General features: G+C 44.4%; 1 protein-coding gene across 5 annotated transcripts in view; it reads left to right on the top strand.

Annotated features, from left to right (window-relative positions):
* PLCB1 (phospholipase C beta 1) overlaps window positions 1-24,453 on the top strand; it is a 354,862-nt gene that overhangs the window by 70,041 nt on the left and 260,368 nt on the right. For 2 of the 5 annotated variants that reach the window (XM_053937775.1, XM_053937776.1), the window contains one exon: window positions 16,811-16,987. The exons of the other annotated variants lie outside the window; for them this stretch is intronic. In XM_053937775.1, coding sequence (XP_053793750.1) covers window positions 16,886-16,987 — 102 coding nt within the window. In that variant the 5' untranslated portion in view covers window positions 16,811-16,885. The remainder of the gene's footprint in view (window positions 1-16,810; window positions 16,988-24,453) is intronic. 5 annotated transcript variants of the gene reach the window in all.

The raw sequence follows: 24,453 nt of genomic DNA, 5'->3' as shown, positions 1-24,453 counted from the left end.
TGTCTTTCCTTTAACTTTCATTAGCGGGTTCTGCATGGTTCCATTTGTCTCCCTGAGCAAAGATGAAGATAAATTCAGTGGAGTTACAACAGCGCAGCAAGAGACACAAGCTGCGTGTACGTGATGTGGAGAGATGATGATTTATTGGCCTGTGTGGTGGCAGGAGAGGGTGTGCTGGGGAAGGGCCAGGAAAAAAACCTAAAAAGATCATCTCCACCAGCGTTTTTATCTCTTCCTTTTTTTTCCCTGTGTACATCTGCATTCTGTCTCCTGCTGTGAAAGATGTGTTGATTTGCCTGCATGCAAATGTTGAACTAGAATTCCTGTAAGCTTTTATTAGTTGGAAGGAAGTCTGTTTTGTGGCTAAGAGGCTGGGCTGGAAATTAGGGGACTTGGACTTGTCTTCCAGGCTAGATACAGACTTCCTGGGTAAACAAAGAAGGTTCATTTAATCTTCCTTTACTTCAGGTCTTGATCCGCAGTGTGGGGATTAATAGTACTTCCTTTGTCTCTTCCTGAATATCCCCTCTGTTGATGCCTCTTTGAGATCCTTTTGGGGATGTAATTAAAACTGTTTTGTGGGGTTTTTCCATTTATTCCATAGTCTTAGGAAAGAATTGTCCTCCAGTTTTTGTGGAGAGGTAGAGCGTTAAAGCAAGAGGAAGACAATCTGCAACTGCTGCTGTTCTCTGAGCTGTCGCATGTTTTACTGGTAAAATACAGAAATCTGGGTAAATAGAGGCAAGAGAATTTCAGATAGGGTACCATGATCAGCTAAAAAGTGCCTTGGAACAGATGTTTTTGATCTGCAACACATTTGAAGAATCCTTCAGGAGGTTTTGAGGATGAAATATGAGTAATGCAAGGCTGGTGCTGAGCCTTAATGGGTTGCTGACAGCTCTGATAGGAGGAGAGTGAGAGGTTTTATCTGCTGCTGCTGAGAGTTCTCTGCAAGTACTGCCAGCTCCCAAAGCACCATGCCTGGGAATATGCAGAGCACACAAGTGGGGTATTTTGTGTAGAGAGCAGTGTGGTACCAAGCCTGCACTTCTGGCTTCTGCAATCTACAAAATTCACATCGTTGTGAAACTTTCTCAGCAAGGTATAAGCATGGCTGGAGTGTGCATGATGATGCAAAGGGCTCAAAGGGTTTTTATTGTGTTGATCTTCTCACTGCTGGTTAATTGTGGTGTTCTAGCAAGGCTGTGTGTCGATGCTGCAGTTCCAAAGCTTCATCCCATTGCACTTCTTTCCATGTGGAACTCTCCTGCCCTCAGAGCAGGTGTGTGGAGTTCAGCCTTTGTCAGAAGTCATAGCCTGTAAAGGAACAGCCCTGCCTGCCTCAAATTGCTGCCTGTGGAGAGGGAGGTGAGGACTTCTCCCTCCCATGGACCTGTCTGCATCACAGGGATGTGGAAGTCTCCAGAGGAGCTGGTGAGGAACCATTTAATTCCAATCACTGGCAGGTAGCAGCAGGGTCTGCTCTCAGCTACACAGGCTGGGTTAGCAGTGACTGTCTGCAAGCAGAAAGCTCAGTGACTCATCTTCATCTCTCCAGCCTTCTGACTTCCTCACCATGTTCCCTGCAGTTTGGCTTAAATTAACTGATCATCATTATTTCAGGATCTTTCCTCCCTCTGAAAACTTGCTTTTACCTCTGCAAACACATCACAACCCCAAGTCTCTAGAATCTTCTCCTGTTCACTGGAGAGGAAAAAGGTGAATTCAAAGTGTTGCTTTAAATTCCTTCCTTAACACCAGCCAAAACATTATTTTTGTCTTTACACTATGCATTATCTTAAATCCTCCTTAGAGAAATCTGCCCAGTGTTTATTTTCCCTTCCAGTTCTGAGTTTGAGGTGGACTAGGATATGCTTAGGCTCAAATCAGTGGTAAGGGTAGAAAAAACCAAGCATTAACCAGAGTCAACCTCTGTTGCTGTCTGTCTGACCTACAAACTAGCCCAGCCTGAATTCCCCATGAAATATTCCTGCTTCCTTTTCATCTGGGGTAGTACCAAATGGTCAGTGTTGCCAGGGGGGGGTTGAGTAGAGGCTGTGAGTGAGCCCACTCAGGGCAGGGGTTGTGTGACCACTGAGCACCATGTCACAGCTGGAGGGCAAGGCCTGAGCTGTCTGGTGCAAGGACAAAGAGCCAGAAACACTCGAGTTTCTCCCAGTCTGCATCCATCAGCCAAGGTAATCCAACCTCCCTGACTCTGCACACTTGTCTCCTTCTTTGGGCTCTGTCAAAGTGCTGGCATAATACTTCAAAAATACTTTATGCTGTGATCAGCAGGATTGAGGAGAAGTTGTTTGCCCCTAGCACTCCTTGTCCTCTTGTGTCCTTTGTCACCTGTCACAAGCAATCAGTGTGCTGCAGCGATGAAGGCAGGGTGAAGATGCTGAAGGCTGCACTGGTTGTCCAGGGACAGAGGGCTGGATAATTTGCCTCCTGCCAGGTCACTCTTAATGTCATCTACTGGCCTGACCAAGAGCTCTCTCTGGAAAGAGGTATCTCAAAGGTTTAGGAATTGAAATATAACCTTTCCCCCCCTGCTCTTTTTTTCTTTAAATACCTCCTTTTAATTCCTGCTTCCTGTGCTACCTGAATTTCTGCCAAACCATTTCTTATTAATTTTATTGGGTATAGACAATCTTGAGAGGTGATATTTCATTGCATATTTGAAAAATGAGATTCTTTTCATGGACTGATGGAGCTTGTGACTTACTTCAGACTAGGGCCATCACTGGATTTGCTGAAAGTTTTTTTTTTCCTTTTTTCCTTCTCTATCCAGTCTTGACACCATGGCTACATTTCTTCTATTCATAAAAGCAGCATGGTGGTGTGTTGCTCTCCAGTTTGCAAAACTTGGATAACATGTGAATTGGTGATTAAACAGGAAATAACTGAGGCAGGCAGAGAGGCTTGGAGAAAGCTGGTGCTGCCAAATCAACATTTTCCATTTCCAGAATTTTGCTTTCCAAAATACCTAGGCTTTGTACCTCTTTGAAGTGATGCATCACTCTAATGGTGGGTTTGACTGTGTGCAGGAGTTGGGGTGCTGCAGGAGATGGTGCTCAGTCCATACAGCCAATTCTCCATTGCCCAGCAGGCTGTGTTTTTAAAAAAGAAAGGAGGATGACTGTGAATCTCTCACAGTGAGTGTCCTCTCATGCTGCAGATGATTTAACTGTCCTAAAGGATGACGGTAGGAATCTAGTCTTGAAGGATGTGCAGATCTGGAGCTCTTTGGGGTGACAGTTTTTCCAGGCATCACCACAGGGTTCAGCTCACCCCACTGGGGTGCTGTTGACCCCAGGCTAGGCAGGACAGGAGTGCTTTGGGAGCAGGCAGGGATGGGAGAGGGCTGGTGCATTGGCAGCTGCTGAGCAGGGCTGTGAGTGCCTTTGGCACCGGGGCAGAGCACAGAGATGTGGGTTGCTGCTGAGTGGGCTCAGACAGATGGGGCACCTCCAGAAGTTTTGGGGCAATGCTGAGATGGAGAGCAGAGGAGGTACCAGCAGCCAACACAGTGTGCTTGGCTCCCTTGGAGGGTCATACTCCTCAAGTCTGGGAAAGGCAGATTCAGCAGTAACAGGAGGTTCTAGGTGGAGGTTTGGACTGGTTTTTCCTCAAAACTGCTGTTCCTCAGGAGCTGGAGGGGGCTTCTCTCCTGGGGAGTCCTCCTGTGCTCCTGGCTGCACTTCCCTGGCTTGCAGATGCCTGCAGTCCCCTTCCTTTGGAATGAAAAGTGCTAAGAGGGCAGCTGATCAAAACTGACTTTTTTACAGCTGCATGGGACAGCACAGAGCACTGTCACAGTGTACTTGATTGTCACCCTTGCGCCAAGAATGACACAAGAACAGACGAGGACACAGCAAAAAAGGAAGAAAAGAAGGCTTTAATGGAAAGCAAACTTTGGCTTGAATAGACTGACATGACACCTTCTATTTGACTGGTTAATTTATAAAAACATCTTTCTCACACACTGTCCTTGAGAGGGACAGAAAAGTAAGGTGGAAAAACACCACCTGCAGATTGTTTAGACTAACAAGTTATCACATTCCTACAACTCCCTAAAAAATCTCACAAGCCACTGTGAGAAACAATTGCTGTTTCTCTCTCCCTGACCAGGCTGGCATCCACACTTGATCACCAGCCTTCCCATGCTCCACTTCAGCACTGCAGCTTGGAGTTTTTGGAGGGAAGGAGGGTTGGGATGCCAGAAATCCACCTCTGCTTCCCGTGCAGCTTTACAGTGCTGTCCTGTGGTGTGGCCCTGTTCCACTTGGAGTGGAACAATCAGAGTGATTGCACCGCGATCTGGTGATTTACGGGCAGAGCCATCCTGTGCCAATAACTGCCCGGCCATCAGTGCAGTTACTGGCTTTCCTGATGTTCTCCTCTCAATAGCCCTAACACAGACAAGGAGCTGCTCCCCAGCTGTCCAGGCTGAGATGAGAGGCTCTGGCTTGGCTGGGGTGTGTGACGAGTTCCCGGTGTCCTTAATGGAAGCTGACAGTTGACATCCCACTCCATCTGCTCCCAATTTATGCCTCGAGATTTATTGTCTCTGGAAAGGGTAAAATAAAGACTTGTGCAACACAACTAGTGGTTCTGAAAGCTGTAGGGGAGGTGTAGCACATCAAAGCCAAGCTCCCTCACAAGGTCTGCTGGGATGGACCACAGCCTGTCCCTCAGGGTGTGAATCTGTCACTTGGTCCATGCTTGGCCTCAGTAGCAGAGGGACTTTCAGTGTGTTTCTACAGCCTGAACTTGAATTGAAATTGAAATTGTAAATGAATTTCACTCATTTACAGCCATAAGAGATGCACAAAGTCTCCTGGCCAGACCCAGAAGCCTGGATATTCCGAGGAAGAGGCCAGAGCTCTTGTTTCTGTGTCGATTCTTCTCCTAGAAAGGGTTGAGCCCTGCAGGTACAGAGTGGTGTATCATCATAATGGTCCTTTGTGTCAGTTAGAGCCACTGACTGGGGTGGGAGGAAAACCCTTCTGTCAGGAAACAGCAGTGCTTGGAGTCTGGCTCCTGTAACTCTGGAGCAGAGTCCAGCCCACTGTGGACTGACTTTTTAACCAAGACAAAATCAAAGAGACCTCAGCAGCAGGGTAGGCCCCTTGGGAAGCAAAGCAGCTGCAGCCAGGAAGGGTGGAAGCAGCAGAGGCTGCTTCAGGAGCTGCTGGTGGAATTGGAGCGAAGTGTGGAGGGGCTGAAAGTTTGCCAGAAGGCTTTGATGCTCTTGGCAGGTTTATACAGCTGCAGGTCACCTGGGGACTTGCAGCCCTGGCAGTCACAAAGTGGGGGAAGAAGCTCTTTGGTGGGCTCAAAGGAGTTGTGCCAAACTGCTCCAAATTCTGCTTTTCCGGCAGTGCAGAGGGAGGGAAAGGCAGCATTAATCACTGAGGACAGTGGAAATAACAAATGGAGCATGAGTTAGGGTATGAAGGAAAGGGATGACATGAGAGAGGTTATTGTGGAAGTTCTCATGAATCTCACCACCATTTTACCTCCTTATCTGTGTGGTTGTGCTTGGAAGTTTGATTTGTTGTGCCTTTACAACAGAAGAAACAACCTAAAAATAAAACTAAAAATCTGCCAAAGCAAAAAAGAGGGGGAGAGAAAAAAGAAAATGTTGGAGTAACCACTTGTCTGTTTTTCTCTAAAATCTAGGAAATTCAAAAGTGGCATCTGGTTGTAGATATTTGCAAGTAAAAGCTGTAGTATTTTGCAACCTTTTGGGATAGTTCAGGGACAGAGAATTGAGGATATGGGTATGACAGTCATCAGTTGCATAGAATGAAGCTGAGAAATGTCACGTTTGCTGCTAATGTGCCTGGAGGTTAATTTTTTAACCGCCATCTGAAACACCTAATGCCATCTCCCCTCAATGCAGGACTTGGACATTTGGGAAAAACCTCAGTAAAATTACTAATCTAGAATTGAATGACCAGGGAGAAAAAAATATTCACAAAGGAGGACAAGTGTTTATCAAAATTTCTGATTTGCAGGAAATGTTAGAAATCTGTTGTTTCGATTAGAGCCGTGTGTATTCAGCTCCGTTGAGCTGCTTGTATTGCATTAAATGTGTTTATACTATTTATTGGCCATTATTAAATGGCACATTTTAAAGGTTATCTATTCTGCTGTAGAATGTGAGCAAAGTTTCTATAAATAAAATGTTAACATTTTTATTGGCAGAACAGCTTTAAACTTTTTTTTTCCCTAGAAACCCAAGTCTTAAATGTGCAGCTCTGTTTTTAAAGCCTGGGGACAAAAATCTGCAATAAAAGCTTCTTTAATGGCCCTGATCACAACTGATTGATAGCTTTTCCAAACTCTGTGGCATTCCAGGTGAGACAGATGTGTTTAGTATTCTTCCTTGCAAAAAATCTAGACTGTCTGACTTTGTTTTGCAAATAGAAATAAAAAGTTTGTTATTCTTAGCCATGTACTTTTGGTAACGTGAAAACTACTCAAATTTTTCTGCTCGACTGAGAGATGTGCTACAGGACACACTTTCTTATCATTAAAGAGGTTTTAAAGAACTGATGCTTTTGGAATGTAACTAAGAAAATTTTCATTTTCATACTCTTCTTGTGGATGTTCAAGATCATCCCATTTACAGCCCATGTCCATCAGAAGCATAGGAAGTAAGGAGAGTCCTGGGCTTCTCCAGACCAGGCAGACAGATTTTTTCAGGAGCCTCCCAGCTGGGTAGCTCTTGGCCAAATAAACAGCACTTGTGTCTGTGAGCTGTGAATTACAGAATCTGGGAACCTTGGGCTGATAAAGGCTGAAATCACTTTCCATTTGCATCAGGGGAGATCTGAATCAATCCTACAGTGAGAGCAAAACAGGAAATCACCGATTCAAAAAGCCAGATTTGTTGGGTAATGATAGAAATTTAGCCACTGGTCATTTCACTCTGTACTGTACAAACAGGAATGGTTAAAAGCTTCCTGAAGCAGTTTTTAGATAAACATGATATTAGAGAATGTTAGGAGAAGGCATGAAGAATGTAGCTCAAGTGGCAGCATCACTCTTTTGTTTTGGGTTACAGTAAAAGACTACTTAATTTTTTTTTTTTTCTCATTGGAGTGCTATGATTTGCGAGAAAAGGGGGGACACACCTCATTCACAGAAAGGGAGGTTTTGGCATGAACAAATATTCATTAAGGACCACATAATGAAAATGCCTTAATTTTCTCTCAAATAATAGTTTTTCTAACCACTGCAGGCATGCTCTGAGGTTTCCCCCCTCCCTCACTCTCTTTTGTAGATAATTTTTAACACCTGTGCAGGTAACCTCTGGGGCAGGTGCTGTACCTGCAGGATTTCTGGGTGTTTGTGTGCCAGGTGTACTGCAGCTCAGTGTTTGCTTCTATCTGGAGAGCCCAGTACTAGTACAGAGATGATGTCTGGGTTTCCTTTGGCTCCTGTTTTGGCCATGCAAAGTATTACAAGTGTCCTTTCGAATTCAAAGACAGTAAATGTCTGCACTGAGTTGGCTCAGGTTAGATGTTTTAGGAAAAAGTTCTTGACCGTGAGGGTGGTGAGGCCCTGGCACAGGCTGCTCAGAGAAGCTGTGGCTGCCTCATCCCTGGAAGTCCATGCTGGATGGGGCTTGGAGCAGCCTGGGACAGGGGAAGGTGCCCTCCAAGGCAGGGCATTGGAACCAGATCATTTTTAAGGACCCTTCCAATCTAAACCATTCCATGGTTATATACACAGCATCTAATTTGAAGATAAATTTTCCAAAAACATGAAAGGCCTAGTCCTTTAGGAATTCTCACCAGCTCACAAAAGCACTGGTAAAATAGCAGTGAAAAAGCTATGAGAGGTGTATATGGCTGGTGTTACGGCTGATTTCTGGTATTTTTGGCACGTGTGTTGATTAGCATGTGAATGGTTAATGTACTGAGAGACATTATCAGCTAAATAAGGCTAGACAGGCTGGATTGCTGCAGCTGCTGTGGGAGCCCACTGAGCACAGAGCAGATTTGTGATGTCTCTGTGCTGAAGTGGCACAGCCAGGCTCTGGCTAATGTCCTGCAGCAAACCTCCGGGCCTCAGGGCCCCACGGAGGGCAGAGCAGGTGGAAAGGCTGCTGCAGGTCAGTCTGGCCTGAGAGTTAAAATTCATCCTCGGCTCTGGCTTCAGGCCCTGGGGTGTGCCCGAGTGGGGTGCCTCAGAGCTCTCCTCTGCGCAATGCCCTGTTAACCTCCAACGGAGCAGACATCCGTTAAGAGCTAGGTCTGTCACATCCATAGATGTTTCACTGCAGAACATCTGGCAGAGCCCTTGCCTGCCTCTTCAGCATATGCTGCCTCTTATCTTCACTTCCTCTCTGTTGTGTTTGCCTCTCTCCCCTTCTGATAGCGTTCCACGCTTGGGGTGATCAGAAGTGAGGTCAGATGGAGAGGAGCAGAATTCCCTGAAGTTTTTGGGCAGATGTCACAGGAACCTGCAGCAGACAGAAGCAGATGTTTGCATCTGTGTGGAGCTGGAGAGGGAGGCTGTCCTGCTACAGAGTTGTTTGTAGATCTGCTTCAGAGGATATCCAGCGTCCAAGCTTGGGAACAAGTGGTTTGTCTGATGTTATTCAAGTTAGAAAGGGCAGTAGGACAATCCACAGGCTGCCTTCTTGTATTTAGCTGGGAAACAAAAAGTGTTTAGCTTGTATTGCATAGAAAGGTGTAAAATTACAGACTGTAGAAAAGAAGCAGAAATGGATGTTGAAGAGATAAAGCTAAAGCTGAATCCTTTATTTCTCCAGCCTGCAGGTCACACGGCTGCCCTTCGTGTTATCTGTGCAGGCAAATGATAGTGTGGTAGCTAATGATGAAGTAACAAATTCCTGTCCAGACTTTTAAATACCTTCCTGCAGTATTAATGTGAGCTGCCCTGTGAAATGCAGTCTGTATCAGTAATCCTGCTGACAGCTGTTTGCCTCAGCCCTCGATTCACTGCTCATCTGGTGCCTGCCGATTGCCCTTCCCGCACTGGCATTTCTCTGTTTCCATGGCACTGCTTTGCATGTGGAAGCAGTGCTGGAGTGTGTGCCTGGTGCGTTTTACTGTCTTAATTGTTCTCATCTGGGAAAGAGGTATCAGCTCAAGTGGCTCAATGAAGTTTGTCAGAAATGAGGTATGAATCAGTGACTGCAGCTACCCAGAAGCCTGATGCTGGGGGCTGAAGACTTGCTGCGGTATCTCTTTAAAAAAGTGGAAAGCAGGTTTGTCTTATTCTGAGCTTTATTTTGCTCTTTCCTACAGTTAGGGGATTAAGCTGTAAGTTTAGGGTAATATCTTCAAGAATCTCGATTACTTAGAAGAGTAAATTGCAATTTTAAAAGCTAATTTTTTCTTGCCAATGATTCAGAGTGTTGTCTCTGGTGCCTTGATGAGAACAGCTGCTGTGCTGGTGGGTACATGCAGCAGATAGGACGGGATTAAATCTTCCTAGAGAAGTATTTGCCATGGGCACTTTGTGCCACGTGTAAGCAGACCCCAGATCTTTCATGTAAAGAAGGACAACTGCCTTACTACTTATGAGTCATGTTAATTGTCCTGTGACAATTGTACCTGGCAAACCTTGCTGTGGTGTCAGAGAACCACCACAAAAGATGATTTGATCTCTGTTTAGTGCCCCACTGTCATGCAGTAGATGTTTCCACGTCAGCTGCATTTGAAGAAAGTAAGGAGGCAGAATGTGTTCCTTGACTTTGACACCTGTAGGTAGGATTAGTTTACAAGTGTCTTGGTTTGAAAACTGCAAAGGAAGGTGGGAACCTCTCAGAATGGAAAAAATGTGACTCCCTTCCCTCCAAATTATTATAAGTCTGAAATCATGGGGCTGTCAGGCAAAGCTATGGGAAAAGGAGCAGCAGTTCTCTACTATGTGTAACAAACCAACAATCAAACAATCAAACAAACCAACAAACCAACCATCCACCAGCCCCAGCAGAGCAGAGCCCGGCCCCAGCCGCTCCCGGCCCCAGCTGCTTTCCCTCTGCTGCAGTTCTGGGTGCGGCCGCCAGGGGCGCTGCTGGCTCCCGGCTGGGCAGGGGCAGTGATTCCCCGCTCCAGCAGGGGGCGCTGTGGCGCGAGCTCGGCCGCGTCTCCCTCACGCGGCGATGGCAGCCAGGCTGGGCAGCAACGGGGCTGTGGGGGAACCTCGGAGCGGAGCTGGGAGGGCAGGGGCCAGTGGACCCCAGAGTGCACAGGAAACATAGCAGAAACTCTGCAGCTCCAGCAGGAGCCACCAGGTGGACACGGCATGCTGGGTTAGAGTGTAGCAAAAAAACTCATGGCAGCGGCAGCCCGGCTTCTCTGTAGGAGAGACATGCCTGGGTTTTCCCCTGAGGCACCCGAGCAGATGGTGAGGGTCCTTTCCAGTGAGGTCGGGTGTTAATAAGGTCCCAGTGCAACGGCTGCTCTAAAGAGTGAAGGCTCACCCACAGCAGGAGAAGCAATGGGAGGACAAAAGCTCCATAGTGGCAATGAATCCTCTGGGCAGTGACTGCAGACCAGTTGTGCCTCCTCCGATGCCAAGGGCGAGAGGAACCGACCCCAGGCCCTCACCACCTGACCAAAATACCACGGTATCTCTACCCTTCCAAAGAGAAAGCCACCCAGGTAAGAGAGTAGCCAGCTGGATCCTTCCCACAACTTGGCTGTTTCTTTTGTCTCAAATACCAGTCATTATTGTCCCTTAGCAACAGGTGGGAGAAAATTCCATTAAAGAAACAAAAGGAAAAATCATAACACTCCCAACAACAGGCTTCTTGAAATGAGGCAGCATTTTATATGCTCCAAGCACAGCTACCACTGATTCCAAAGATACTAGCCCTGCAGCAGATGAGTTTTACGGGTTCCTGCCGTGCATCCTTTCCCTTTTCTCTGAAAAGGGGAATGCATTTGCAGCCTTTTGTGCAAGGATCAAAATTCTCCTCACTGCAAAGGTTCTGGGGTGTTTGGCAGCCAGACTGCAGTGCTCAGATGTGCTGAAACCCCTGTGTCTTAATCCCTGTGCCCCTGAGGGTCTCCATGCAGTGGTAGGCTGAGCCCATGAACGATGGGATAAATGCTCACCTTTCCCAATCGCACTGGAGGGCTAACGGATGTCTCTGCTGCTCAGGGGGCTGGGTGTGAGCCAAAATAGAAATGGATTTTGGGCATGTGCCCATGGTGCTGCCCAGCCAGCTCACCAAAGTCACACAAGGACTGTGGGAGTCGATGGGCTTGGGACAAGCCTCTGCATACTGGATGGGAATAGCTTGGTTACTCAGGCCTACCCTGCCTGGCTGCTCCAAGAAACTCTGGAGAAAAGAGGACTGCCGAGGGCAAAAATGGGATTATGACCAGAGGACTCTTGCTTGTCCTCCTGCATTTCCCAGCCTCATTTCACTGTTTTGTTTGAGTTCCCCAAATAAATGAAGCAGAGATCAGCAGCCCCTGTCACTGCACATCGCCTGGGTAAAGGGGGTCTTCCTTGGGACAGTCTGGTTGGCAAATCCTCCAGTGCCATCTGTGCCTCTTGGGTGGCACAGACACCCAGAGTTGTGCTTCCACAGGATTTATGGGGATTGGTCGGAAGTCTTCAACATTGATATAAGGGTTTGTAGTCACCCCCACAAAAAGGACTTCTTAGAGAAACCTGTAAGTAGTGTTCTCTTCTCCAATCGAAAGTACTAATTCTGCATTAAAAATGTATTAACACAAGGAAAAAAAGGCATTTGAAATGCCTTGTTCTCCTTGTGAGATCACCCTATAGATATGGTCCACTTAATTGCAGTGCTTAATTGAGACAGCCACTTTTAGTGGGACATCTCCCAGGGAGATTGTAGCCTAATGATTACCAATGCCAATGGTTGTCGCCTAATCAGGTCAGTGCCATAAATCCCTCTTAACAAGAACACATTCAGTGAGTATCAAGTGATTAAACAGTGTTTAAACAGGTGTTAAATAAGTGTGGGAGGCCATGTTTAAACACAGGGAAAACCAAAATAAAGTGGAAAGCAATTGGTGCGAATCTCAAACATAAAAAGTGCTATTTTTGTCCTTTTCATTAAGTGCAGGGCTTTCTCTGATCGGTCTCAAATCTCACTTGGAATTTTTCATCTTTTATAGTGGAATGAAGAGTCTTGTGAATGAAAGCTGGCCAAAGGCTTAGGGAGTCAGCACTAGCTCTCATTAGTAGAGAGTAGGGCTTCCCAAAGATCTTTAACTACTCTAGGAATTTCTGTATATTCTGGGATGGATTTTTTGGGGGCAGATGGAGGGGAGAGGGAATGTTTTTTAGTGATAATTGATATAGCATAGCTGTAAAATAGAGTGATAGAGATGCTGCTGGGCCAGCTGAATCCTTCTGTTGCTATTGATTTAACAGTCTTAGGATCATGTGGAAAGCCAATAGTGTGTATGGACTGCCAGAACACTTGTGCTGGGCCCTGTGCTCTGCTGCTGTCCTGAATACAAATGGCAGTTGTCTACCTTTGTCCCCTCCCCAGCCAGAAAAGCACCTCCTTCTCCCATGGCACAACTTACCCTGTAATGGGAAGGTTTGCTGTGTCAGGATTCTGCTGTGCAGGCTGTGTTCTTCTCCATTTTTGATCTGATTATGTGCCCTACAGTCCCTATTGATTTATAACAAAATCCAGTTGTGACATATTTGATGAGTGTGCAGTGCTGAATTAAATTTGGGAGAGAAGCTTAATCAGTTCTCTCTGTAAAGATCCAGAGGTGGGCATTTTCTAACAGAAAGCTGCTATTCAATACCTGACAGAAATCTTATAGCATCAAAATGAAGCCTTTGGAGCTTGCTGAGAGCCTGGAGGCTGTGAGTCCAGTGCACTGGTACCATGTGAAGTCCATACAAGTGCCTTGTGCATCCAAAACAGCTGCTCCACAGCTGCCTTTTCCTCATCTTGGTTTTCTAAGAAACATGCCTCTTTTCAGAGCATTTTCATGGCCCTGATTGTTCTAACATTTTGTTTGCAGACTTCTAGGTTTTCACAGCTGTTTTCCTAGCAACCGTGTGCTTGTGAGAGGAGTAATTTCGTATTCGTTCAGTTGCAGTGCAGAGAGTCTTTGGAACCATTGCTGCAGGTCAAAAGGCAACTGCTTTGTTATTATTTTTATTTTGACATGAGGTTAGATCCCAGGGCAAAAGAGCTGTAGTGCAAGGAGGTACCAACTCTGTTCTCTTGATGCACTTCCTATTTATTAATCAGCAACTGGAGCTCTGTCTGGTCCTTTGGTGAAAGTTTATTTTACCTTTGAGTCTGGTTTTGTTTTCTGCTTGGCCTTCAGTAGTGTAGAAAATCAGAAAATGTTCGTCTTTTACCCTAGAACAAGTTTAATGCATTGAATCACTCCACTGTACTAGAATAACCTTTCTTAAATTCACAAAAGTGTAATTTGAGACCTGATGTAAGGTTTGGCAAACTTTTTTTAATTACACTCTAGCTCCTATTGATGTTTATAAAAATAAATAGCTAAAACAACACCCTTCTCTCCTCATGCCATACACTCATTTAATGGATCATTAGGAGTTAGAAACACAGATAACCCTGTATTTTGTTACACAACAAGCTCCATATCCAAAGATATTTTGAAACTCACAGGAAGCATGGCTGGCACTACAGCAGCTAATTGATTTTTGCAATGCTTCTCCAGATTTGCAGTACATAGCCACCAGATGCAAAGAGACAGGTTATGATAAATCTTTAATTAGAGCCATATTTAGTACTGCAGAACTAAAAACTTCCACAGAAATGGTAGAGTTGTTACCCACATGTATTTACAGCATCAAGATATGTTCCCGAGCTGGGTGAATTTCCAGTCTGGCACAAAACTGAAATCTCTGTTGTTTAAAGTGTTCTAGTGCATTACTGAGAGATGCAGCTTTTTTTTTTTTTTTTTGCTTTTTTTTTTTTTTGTTTTGTTTTGTTTTGTTTTGTTTTGTTTTATATTTTGAATTTGTTTTTCATTTGTGGATGAACTTCCAAACAAGCATAGGATTTAGCCCTTTTTCTGGAAAAACAAACAGGCAAGCTCATAAATGACAAAGTAAAGTCTGGAATGCAAGAAACTACTATTATTATAATTTTCATCCTGTTAAAGCAAGTCTGAAGCATAGTGAAAGTTAGTGGTCTGGTGGTCCTACCAGGGATTTAGCAAGGACAGAAAATAAATGTTAATCTGAATCTTAGTCTAGGGGTGGAAGTATAAACTCAACCTTCCTCTTCAGCTGGAGGTCAGTGGGAGTTAAGGTGTGAGTGCTCCAGGAGAGCTTGTCTGGCACTGCATCCAGCCCAGCTGCAGAAGGACAGAAGGGAAGGCCATCAAAATTCATCTTTGGAGTCTCAGCTTCCTTGCTAGACTTTCCAGAAGCACTCTTTCCCCTCCACAGCAGACCCCACTAAGGTGGCCATCCTTTGCTTTCCTCTTGCTTTGTGCTGTGCCTTGCTTTACTCTGTTTGTGCTAGAAGCCCACCTTGCCTCAGGTCCTCCAGGAGCACAGGAAGGAAACTTGGCACTAAGTAAAGGTAAATCCTATGTTTGTCTGTTCTCACTTCATTCCCAGGGCAGTGGTTCCTCCTCTCCTTCTGCTGTGCACCAGGCCTTGACTAGTAGAAAGTCATTCCCAATCTGCTCCAGTGCAAAGCAGCATCAAAACCTTCTTTTCCCTGTTCCCTCCTGCAGTGCTGGTGTACATCAGGACTAGGCTGTTAGACCTGTCACATCCATTGACTATGAGGTGCCCACTGAGGGGCTGTGTGATGGGAGAGGTGAGGATGTGGGGAAGGCAACACAAACCTCCCTGAACTCTGCTCTTGCTTGCACAAGCCACAAAACAACCTCTTGAAATACGCAAAAAGGTCCGTGAGATAACAGAAGGATTTTGCTACCTGAGCACCAGAGGCTGTGCCCTTGTAAAAAGGAAATGGGAGGGATGGGTGTGCAGTTCGCCTTGGCTCCCTTCCAGAGTCAGAGCACACGTGGAGAAGGAGAGAGCAATGCCAGCAACTGGGAGAACAGTGGCTGGGAATGTGAGACTGGGAGCAGAACAGCTGTGAAGGAGCTAACTGGGAATGTTAATGTGGAATGTTCAAGTGGATACTGGACATAGCTGAAAGATGAGGTTGAGCCAGCAAACTCAGGAGAGATGCAGAGTAATGGCAGAAATATAAATTAACATCACATTCTTCTTAATAGATGTTAGAGTAGCTCACTGCCACATGTCCAGTTCTTTGTGAAATTTGGCCACTTCCTTTCTTGCTCAAATGGACACTAACTGAGCCCTTTTGAAATTTTGGTCCCCATGATGAGTTGAATGCTTTTGAAGTAGTCGATGGGATCAAAATGCTGTAATTTATTCCGAGCCTGAACTGTTTCCTTGGCAGCAGCCATCCTTTGGGGCATGGCTGACTTGCTTTATTCCCTCCCATCCTGCTGGTCCCCTGCCTTTCTGTATTAATGCTGTCTTGGTTTGTAACTTATTTTAAGGGCTGCTTTGGCCTGTCATTTGGTTCCCATCTTAGAGGATCAATGCTGTTCAGTTCATCCAAATAGAAAAACTTTTTTTTTTGGCCTTTCCTCTTTGTTTTGTTTTGTTTTTTTTTCCCCTGTGTGAAGAATCCAAGAGATCTCACACTGATCCCCCACAGCAATGTTCTGTTTCTAGAGCAGGAGAGAGGTGATTGGGGACAAAACCCAAATAAACCAAACAAACCCAAACCTTGCAGATTTTCAGAACTGTTTGTCTCGAGACTGTGTAGATAAGAGAGGAAGAGCACTTTTTATTAAAGGAAGGAAATTTTAGTTTGGATGACTAAAATAATGCCAAAGAAAGCAGATGAAAGGGTAAACAGAAGAAAGAAAGAATAGGTGCCATTGACATAGAGAAGTAACAAATCCTGGGAATAGGAGGTGCTTGGTGGAAACAAACACAGAATATGAGGAAAATGGAGAAAAGATAATTCTCCCTCGAGCCTAATGAACCTTCCAGTCTGTCAGCTGCCTTTCAGAAAATCCATAAGGATTTTGGTACCCAAATTTAAGGCTGGATTTTCAGCATTACTTCCCTGACATCCCAGGTTTGCCCCCATGGCAGCTTCCATGGATGGCTCAGCAGCAGTGGCTGAACATGAAACAACTTCAGACCAAGTTCTGTCATCTAGACCTCCAGCTCCCCCAGCCCCAGGCTCCTGTTCATGTCAGATGAGGCAAGAGAAGGTAGGATTTACAAGCTGTAGCTCTTAGTGGGTCACTCCAGCACCAAAACCAACACTTTCAGAAGACCTCGGTCTGCTAATGGGAGACAAACCTTATGAAAATAATCTTAAAATTAGACCTGACCTGTTTGAAAGTAACTGGTGAGGATCTTGTTGAAGTTGTGTATTTGAAGACTGGTCTCAGCAGGTTACAGGTTCATAGACACCTTCTCACAGTGCAGATACTCAGTGATGTTTGTTGAAGCCAGTGTTCTTTGTAGGCTCAGTGTTCCGAGCTGTGTGTATTTATGTACCAGGCTTTTGTCTGTAGCTCCTTGGACATATTTTGGCATTTTTCTGGGCCACTGACAATGTGGAGACCCGTGTTTGCTTTGTTCTCAGTTGGTGCTTCCTGGTCAGTAGCAAAAGAAAGGTGCTTGTGTTAACAGTTGACAAAGTAAACTGTGGTACAGGGCCAGCAAGCTGGGTATTCTCTTCTCCTGAAAGGTGTGCTCCATCAAATGCTGGCTTCAGTTTTCTCACTTCAGTCCCTTTCTGTTCTTTTTTCAGGGAGAAGTTGTTGACTTGCACTTACAAGTTTAATTGCCTCTGAGAGAGGAGTTGTAGCTCTCTTTTCTTGCCAAGATGGCTTTTTGCATGTGCTTTATAAACCAGAAGCTGAGTAACCCAGCTGGAGATGCAGTGAATTCCTCAGGAGCGTCTGTGCCACAGGGGAGGAGGCTCGAGGTAGAACACAGCCAAAGCCTGGGCTTCCTGCTGGGAATGCCTCATTTGCAGGGGGTGTGGGAGGGGGGGAATGAAAGAGAAAAGAGGTCTCTGGGTGAGAGATCAGAATTGAAAGGAACAAGAAGACTCACTGCTGGATGGAACTGGTGGCCAGAATCCACTTCTACAAGGTGCAGATTCATCTCCCCCATGTTTCAATCCCCATGTTTGGATGGAAATCTGGAGTAGAGAAATCTGAACACAGTGTTCAATAGAACTCTGTTCTTCCTGCACTGGAAACAATTCCCTTTAATGGGGTAAACAGCAAATACTAGTCACTTGTCTCTTTGGTGCATGCCTAATGCTCTGCCTTCCAGAGAGCCTTTCCATGCTTGTGGTAGGAGGTATAACTTATTCTTAGCTATGGAAATCCAGAATTGGGAGGCTGATGTCACCATCTCTGCTGTTCTTTCTGTATTCAGTTTCCTGCTTTTTCAGATCTGTTTCCAACCTGTCTGTCTCCACATACTCCTTCCAAAAATAATTCTTTGTGATCTGACAGGCACATAGGGACCTGAAAAAGAAAGTAAGCTGAGGATGACTGGAGGTGCTGATGAAAGGCAATCAGCTGGAGAGAGCAAAGCATCAGATGTGATCTGTCTGGCATGTGCCTAATTATCCTGTGCCTTCAGGCATGCAGCCGGGCAAGAGCTGGGAAGTTCACTGAGCAAGTTCACTTCATTTCCCTGTGCTGCTTTTCACACATAGGGGAAAAAAAGTTAAAAAAAAAAAGTTCCTTAGGATAAGCAACAGGACCATAAGAGGCAATGTAGAAAGGAAAAAGGCTTGACTGGTGTAGTGAAGCATATAATGAGGTAATTAGAGCTGTGAAAATTTGACAAAGCACTAGACCAAGATGAATTGCATCCCCCAAATGCCTGGGAGATGGGCAAGGAACTAGAGCAGCCTCCCTGAATGAGCTTCCACAAGTAACCCTCAGTACTGTTTTTGTCCTTTTGAAGTGTAGAGCTTCCATAGGGCTTGACGGGGGGTTGGCATTATGCACACAGTTTATAAGGAAAACAAGGAGGAGTAAAAATAATATAGATGGCTTTGCTCACAATGAGGAAAACTAGGGAGGGAGGACATTGCTTCAAGTCGGTGGTGAGATTTATTTACTGGGAGTGGTAGAGCTGCTGTTGAAGTAAATATAAAGTCATCATTTAAGTAAAAAATATTTTCATTCCCAGTCTGTATCCAATTGGCAGCTATTAAATGAGCATCCCTGTAATGTGTGTACTTCTGAGGGAGGGTCTGTCTTGCAGCATGTTTGTGTTGGACCCAGCCAAAGAAAACACTGATCCAAATAATAACAGCCCTGTCCATCCTTGCAGCTTTTCCTGACATGCCTTTAGTCTGATGCAGCCCTCCCTTCCTCCCATCACCTGGCCATTATTTAGTATAAAAACAAGAAAAGCTCTAAAGCAAACTGGTAAAGATTTATCTGAGGGGATGCTGCCACTTGCTGCCCTTAGGTGAGGGTAACAAGAGAACACAGAAATCTGTTGTTGTAGCCAGAATCCCAGTTTGTGTACCTGTTAAAATGCATCATTTGCAGAACTTGTGTGGAGAAAAAGTTGCTTTTCCTTCTTGTAAATGAGTGCCTGAAATGAATCATGTGTTTCTGCTTGTAAAAATAGGCATTTTCTTCAGCTTTTCTTTTTAAAGACTGTGTTTTAGTTTCTTTACATTGATAAAATGATCAGTGCTTTCAGTCACACTGGAAGCCTGCACTGCCCTGGAGTTCTCTGCATATATCCCATGCTTTAACATGAGTTCTGTCAGTACCTGCTGAGGATTTTTTGAATTTTACATGATTAATTTAGTTTGAAGTTAACCCTGAAAAAAGTAGAGTAAGGAAAATATGCAGCTATTTCCCACTGACATAAGGCATTTCAATATGAAAATTGTCGTGTATTCACAGTTGTTGTGTATTCTTTTCTTGTTGTGTATTCTCAGTTGTTGTGTATTCTTTTCTTCTGACCTGATTTGACTGATTTTTGGTGTGCTAAATTTGTCCTAGGACTGCTCTGAATGCAGCAGACACTTGTGTGAGGCAGGACGAGCAGAGGGTTTTGCATTCTGACGTTACAGAAGCTTGGTTCAGGTTCATTAGGATGAATGGAAAGCCTGCCGTTGATTTCAGCGGAGTTGAATCAGGCTCATATCCTCAATCTAATGAACAACATTATCCACATGACTCTCATTAGCTCTGTTAGCAAAACAGAGAGCAAGATGTGACTCCAGATTTCTTCTGAGACATACGACAATGATGATGATGATGATTATCCTGTAGAACAGACAGAACCTTGTGTTTAGAAGAGAATCACTGCCTGAATTTGTCCCTATTGCACCTGCTTTGTGCTCAGGCTTTTTTCTGTGGTGAAGAGGATCTTTGGGGTGGCTGCTCTGGAGCACCCTGTGAAAATACAGATGTTGAGCTGCTGCTGGAGCCATGGCTTTGGGGGGTCAGCACATCTCCCTGGCTGTGCTGGGGTTGTGGTAAAGGGCAAATGAATCACCTGTTAGAATTTATTTTTAAGGTTTTCTTATCAGGAGAGTGACCAATGTGTGCACTTTTGGGAAAGCTACTGCAATACTTCATTGTGATGTTTGGTTGGCAGTAGGAAATCTCATTTCCTTGTACCTTTTTTAACCTTGAAAACTAATTTACAAATTGTGGCTCGCAACAGGAGGGCAAAATGCCAAGGCATAATCGACTGACACAAAAGAAATTAAGTTTGGGCAGGCAGTATAAGAACCTGATGCTGTTGAAATCAGTGGTGTAATTCCTGTTGTTATTTTACCTTTGGTTTCACTGATTCCTTCAGATGTTCATAGATCCTCTGAAGCTTAAACCTCATCATATTTGGCATTTTGTTAAATACCCAATATCTAATCCAAATGCCAAATATCTATCCAAATTGCTATCCTATCATGACATAACAGTCCTATCATGACATAAGAGATTTTTTGCTTGTTTTGAGAGAGGAATTTTCTTGCTCTTTTAGGTGAAAATTTTAAAGTAGTGTAAAAAATTGATCAAGAAAAAAGCCTAAATGCATGATTTAAAGAATCTCATAACATAAGCTTGTTTAAATTTTTTTGTTGTCAATTTGGATCACTGGGCGCATCTGTAAAATACAAGGTGTCATGTACATGATGTGTCTGTTATGTGTATGCACATGCCCTGAATGTGCTTTTTTTGATGATGAGAATACCCAAAATAGCATTATTTTTTCCAGGTAATCGAAATTATATTCTGGAAAATTTAGGTGTGACTTGCCAACTTTAAATAGCAAGCTACAATTCAAACAACATTTAATATCTTTTGAAGATGGCAGAATCTGCCAACACTGTAGGTCTGCAGACACACACATGCACAAGCCTCACTGGTTATTTTTTTGTTGTTGATGGATCTCTTAGGTATCACAGCAACTCTCAATTTATTTCTGCAAAGGGAGGAGATACATGGGCTGCATGTTCCCGTTTGTTATTTTGAAGTGGTAGCCAAATGTTCTCTTTCAAGGTGGTACACTTTAAGGAATTTTATGCTTGTTTGGTTTTTATAAAGTTTATTTCCTCTGGGGCTAGTGTTTGTTTGACTTTGGGTCTTCTGGTGTGTGTGCGTGAGGAGGAGTGGGTTTGGAGGAGTGGAGGGGGGTTGTTTATTTTTCTTTTTTACCACAAAAAGAAATAACTTCCTCTTCTCCCCTGTGGCTAAACAAGCCATCAAAGTCTAGGAGGAGTTGAAGCTGATGGTCCTTGACATACACCCTTGGTTTAAACAAACCAAAAAGTATGTTTCCATGTATATTTTTAAACATGTGTGATTTAAAATTATCCCCCAAATAATTGTGGCTTGCCTGGTTGTGGGAGGACATAGTTTCCTTATTTCTTAGATTCCAAGTACAAACACATTCTGTTTCTTGCTGTAGGTTACTAAAGACAAATTTTGGGAGTCAAGACATACTATTTCTGCAAGATAGCAATTGGAAGGAAATGAGCTTCTTTAGAGAGGCAGAAAGGAGAAGAGAGAGTTAATTTTCTTCTTATAGAAAGTGTTCAGACAGCATTACAAGTGAATGTCTTAATATCTTCATTTTTAATTAAAGTCTGCTTGTGCCTTGCCCTACCTGATTTCCAAGTGAATGTTCTGAAATCAGTTGCATTTTCTTCTTGCTCCAAACTCCCCCCAAAGTAGAACCTATGGGAGAAGGCAGGTTTGGTCTTCTAAAATGCCTTATCTGTGTCTCTTCTTCATGTGCCAGTCAGTCAGAGCTGTGCTTCGCTAACCTTGTTGCATAACCATCACACTTGAATAAACCCCAGGCACTTCATTATGGCGAGAGCAACCATCCTGAGCCTGAAATCACAGCATGTTTGAGATTGCACGAGGAAGGAGATGTTATTTGCAGGAAGGAGATGTTATTTGCAGGAAGGGTTGTTTGTGAAATCCTACCTTGCACAGATGACTCTGGCCTCAGGCTCTGTGCAGCCAAAGTTGCTGGCAGAGTACATAACTTAACTGTTATGTATGGAGTGATGATGTGAGGGCTGCCAGCCAATTTGTTTGGCTGCTGCAGCTATGTCTCCACCTGCACCTGGATGGCCAAAAACTTCCAGTCCTGTGAAATGTGTGAATTAAGCACAATCTTCCCTTAAACCCTGCAGGCAACAGCTGGATCCATCAGCCAGGGCTCTGGGGACAGAGGACGTGAGTGAGCAGGAATAGCTCAGGGAAGAAGACATCTCGTGCTAGAAAGTCAGGCTGATGCCACAGGCAGCACTGGGAAGTGTGTGTTTGTCTTCTGGCTTTCCCTTTGTGTTGTCAAGGTGACTTTTACAAGAGGTCACAAGGTCACTTTTGTAAATGCACAAAGAACTCAGAATAGACAAATGGTGGGTTGACAGAGTTAGGAGATGGCGAGCCTGAGGAGGGGATGCCAAAACACAGGAGTCTTTGGAGGAATAAGAGGAAAGAATGGAGGAGAGAAAATCAAATATGAGCAGTTCTGCCAGTGGCAGTATGGGCAGCATCTCAGGGACACTGTTATTCAGAAGGCAGAGCTGGCAGGGCTACTGGAGCTGGATAAGGAATTTAGTCTTTTGGACCCTTAGCATTTTTTCACTATTCAGCCTTTCTGCAACAAGCCTAGAAGTATTTTAGTATTTTAGCGTTTCTTGGTGTCTTGTTTGTTGTTGTTTTTTGGGTTTGTTTTTTTGTTTGTTTGTTTTTGTTTTTGTTTTTTTGTTTTTTTTTAAACAAATACTTCTTATCTGCAAACAGCAAAAATTAAATGAAAGGAAATGGTGGGATTTGTTGGCTCATCATGACAAGAGTCCGCTCAAATGCTCGTCACCCTGGATTGTGTGAAATTTTAATTTCTCCCATTGGAGTGGAACTGAGCTCATCAGGTTATGTTGCCTGTGGAGGCAGGGACAGGGGCTGGTGGGTGATCTCAGCCGAGCTCAAAGCAGAACCTGGCAGTCTGTGGGTTTGCAGCCGCTCCTTTCCCAGCCTGGAGTAGGTGTCTTGCAGACTGGTTTAGTGGAAACATCAACCTGGTTCTGCCATGGCTGCAGGAGCTGCTCAGATGTCGCATCGGGGAGACACACGTGAGCAGAGGAGGAGAACAATTTCTTCCATCACTTGTTCAGCTTAGGAGAGGTGGCACAGGGTTTGTTGAGGGATCACTGCACAAGTCCATTCTTGTGCTTGCTGAGGATTGGCTTTTTTTTTCAGTTTTCCTTCCTATAATCCCTTCATGGGCAGTGCATGAGACACTGAACTCTGCTGCCCCTTGATTCTGGACAGGTTATTTGTATTGGTGTGTCAGTTTGCACTGTTTTTGCTCAAATATTGGAAATTAGGTATTGGGCAATGCCTGATCCCTCATCTTTCACAGGGATGTGCAAAGGGAAGTATTGAGAGGTTTTAGGAGTTACCTTTTGCTTTTTGTTAGAGTTGCACTTCAGAACAGAATGTATGCTGTTGTACTATACTCTAGCACAAAGCACAAATTATATTGCTCAAGCTTTTTTTGGCCTGCCATTGTTAATTTAGACTAATTTGGCTGGCTTAGAAAGATGTTGGAAGTGCAGCTTTGCCAAAGCTCCCCTGTCCTCCAAGAGTCCTAACAGAGTAGGTAATTCAGAAAAGCTCATGTCTCAGGGGACTCCACCATTAGCTAATCCTCCATTAGCACTGCTAGTGCTTATACCATTTATTCCAGGGGGAATGGAGCAACTCCCACACTGAATGCATTTGCAAATTCCAGCCTGCAGCTTCCTCTTATCACTCACTAGAAGATGATCACATAAAGGAGACTGGAAGCTAGGGAGGGACATCAAGATGTGGTTACTTGCAAAGAGCCCTGAAAGCAAGTACAGACAGAGTGTATTTTATGTCATGTACTTGATATTGACACTCCTGTGGCTCCCCCCTGCCTCTCTCTTCTACCTTTCCATAGAAAATATCTTGGCTGTCCCAGGAGCATAAGACAGAAGCTTGGATATAGCTGGATACTAAACTGGTACCTGCCTGATCTGCCTTCAGGTATTCAGAGGGAAAGTTCAGGACCTCTGGCCATTAGATGATTTTGTCACATGACAAATTTAATCAGTTTACAGTAAGTTTATCACCCTCTTGAAATATCACATCAAAAATTTGTCAGCTGAAAGAAAGTCCATAATCTGCTCAGCTGAACTGAATCAAACTGAGTTTATCTCTTGAACTGTAACTTCTGTGGGCAGCAGGTCCGTGCTTATACCAGGTCCTGTCCCCCAGCCCTGTCACCCTGGTGTGAAACGTGGGATTTTTGTTTAAAGCATGGGTCTAGAGGACTCCAGTTATGTTGTGGGTTTTAGCCCAAAGCAGGATCTGTGTTGTGGGGTGGTAGAAGTGGGATTTTCCAGTGCAGGTCCAGGCAGCTGCTGGTCACTACAAATCAGGAGAACAAAAGGTGTTGTATTACTGAAGGAAACATGAACAAAGAGGGGTTTTGGTAGAGGGTTTTTAGTGCTAGCTTACCATATACTTTCTGTTTAGAGAGATGCATTGCAGAGTGCTGTTAGGAATGTAATTTCATACTGGTATTATTTTCCTCCTGCATCTTCCATCTGCATCACTTACTAAATGCATTTTGAATAATTATATGGCAAAGTCTATCTGGACTTGACAATTAGGCAGAGATACTACAGCGGAAACACACACACAAAAGCATAATTGTAAATAATGGATATTGACTGGATCTGCCAAAAGTTGCAATAAAAAAGCCTTGCCTTAGGTCAATTGTTCCTGGCATATGGATGGGAAAAGGAATCCAGCAGTGTGTGTTGTAACATGAGCTGCTGTACATCAACATTTGCCAGCCAGTCTTTTTTTTCTCCTTGTTTTTTGTCTTCTTATGGAGTTCATATCTATC

The sequence above is a fragment of the Vidua chalybeata genome, chromosome 3, assembly GCF_026979565.1.
Source record: "Vidua chalybeata isolate OUT-0048 chromosome 3, bVidCha1 merged haplotype, whole genome shotgun sequence".
Classification (NCBI taxonomy): Eukaryota; Metazoa; Chordata; class Aves; order Passeriformes; family Viduidae; genus Vidua; species Vidua chalybeata.
The sequence above is the reverse complement of the archived record's forward strand: the minus strand, read 5'-3'. Positions and strand labels throughout refer to the sequence as shown.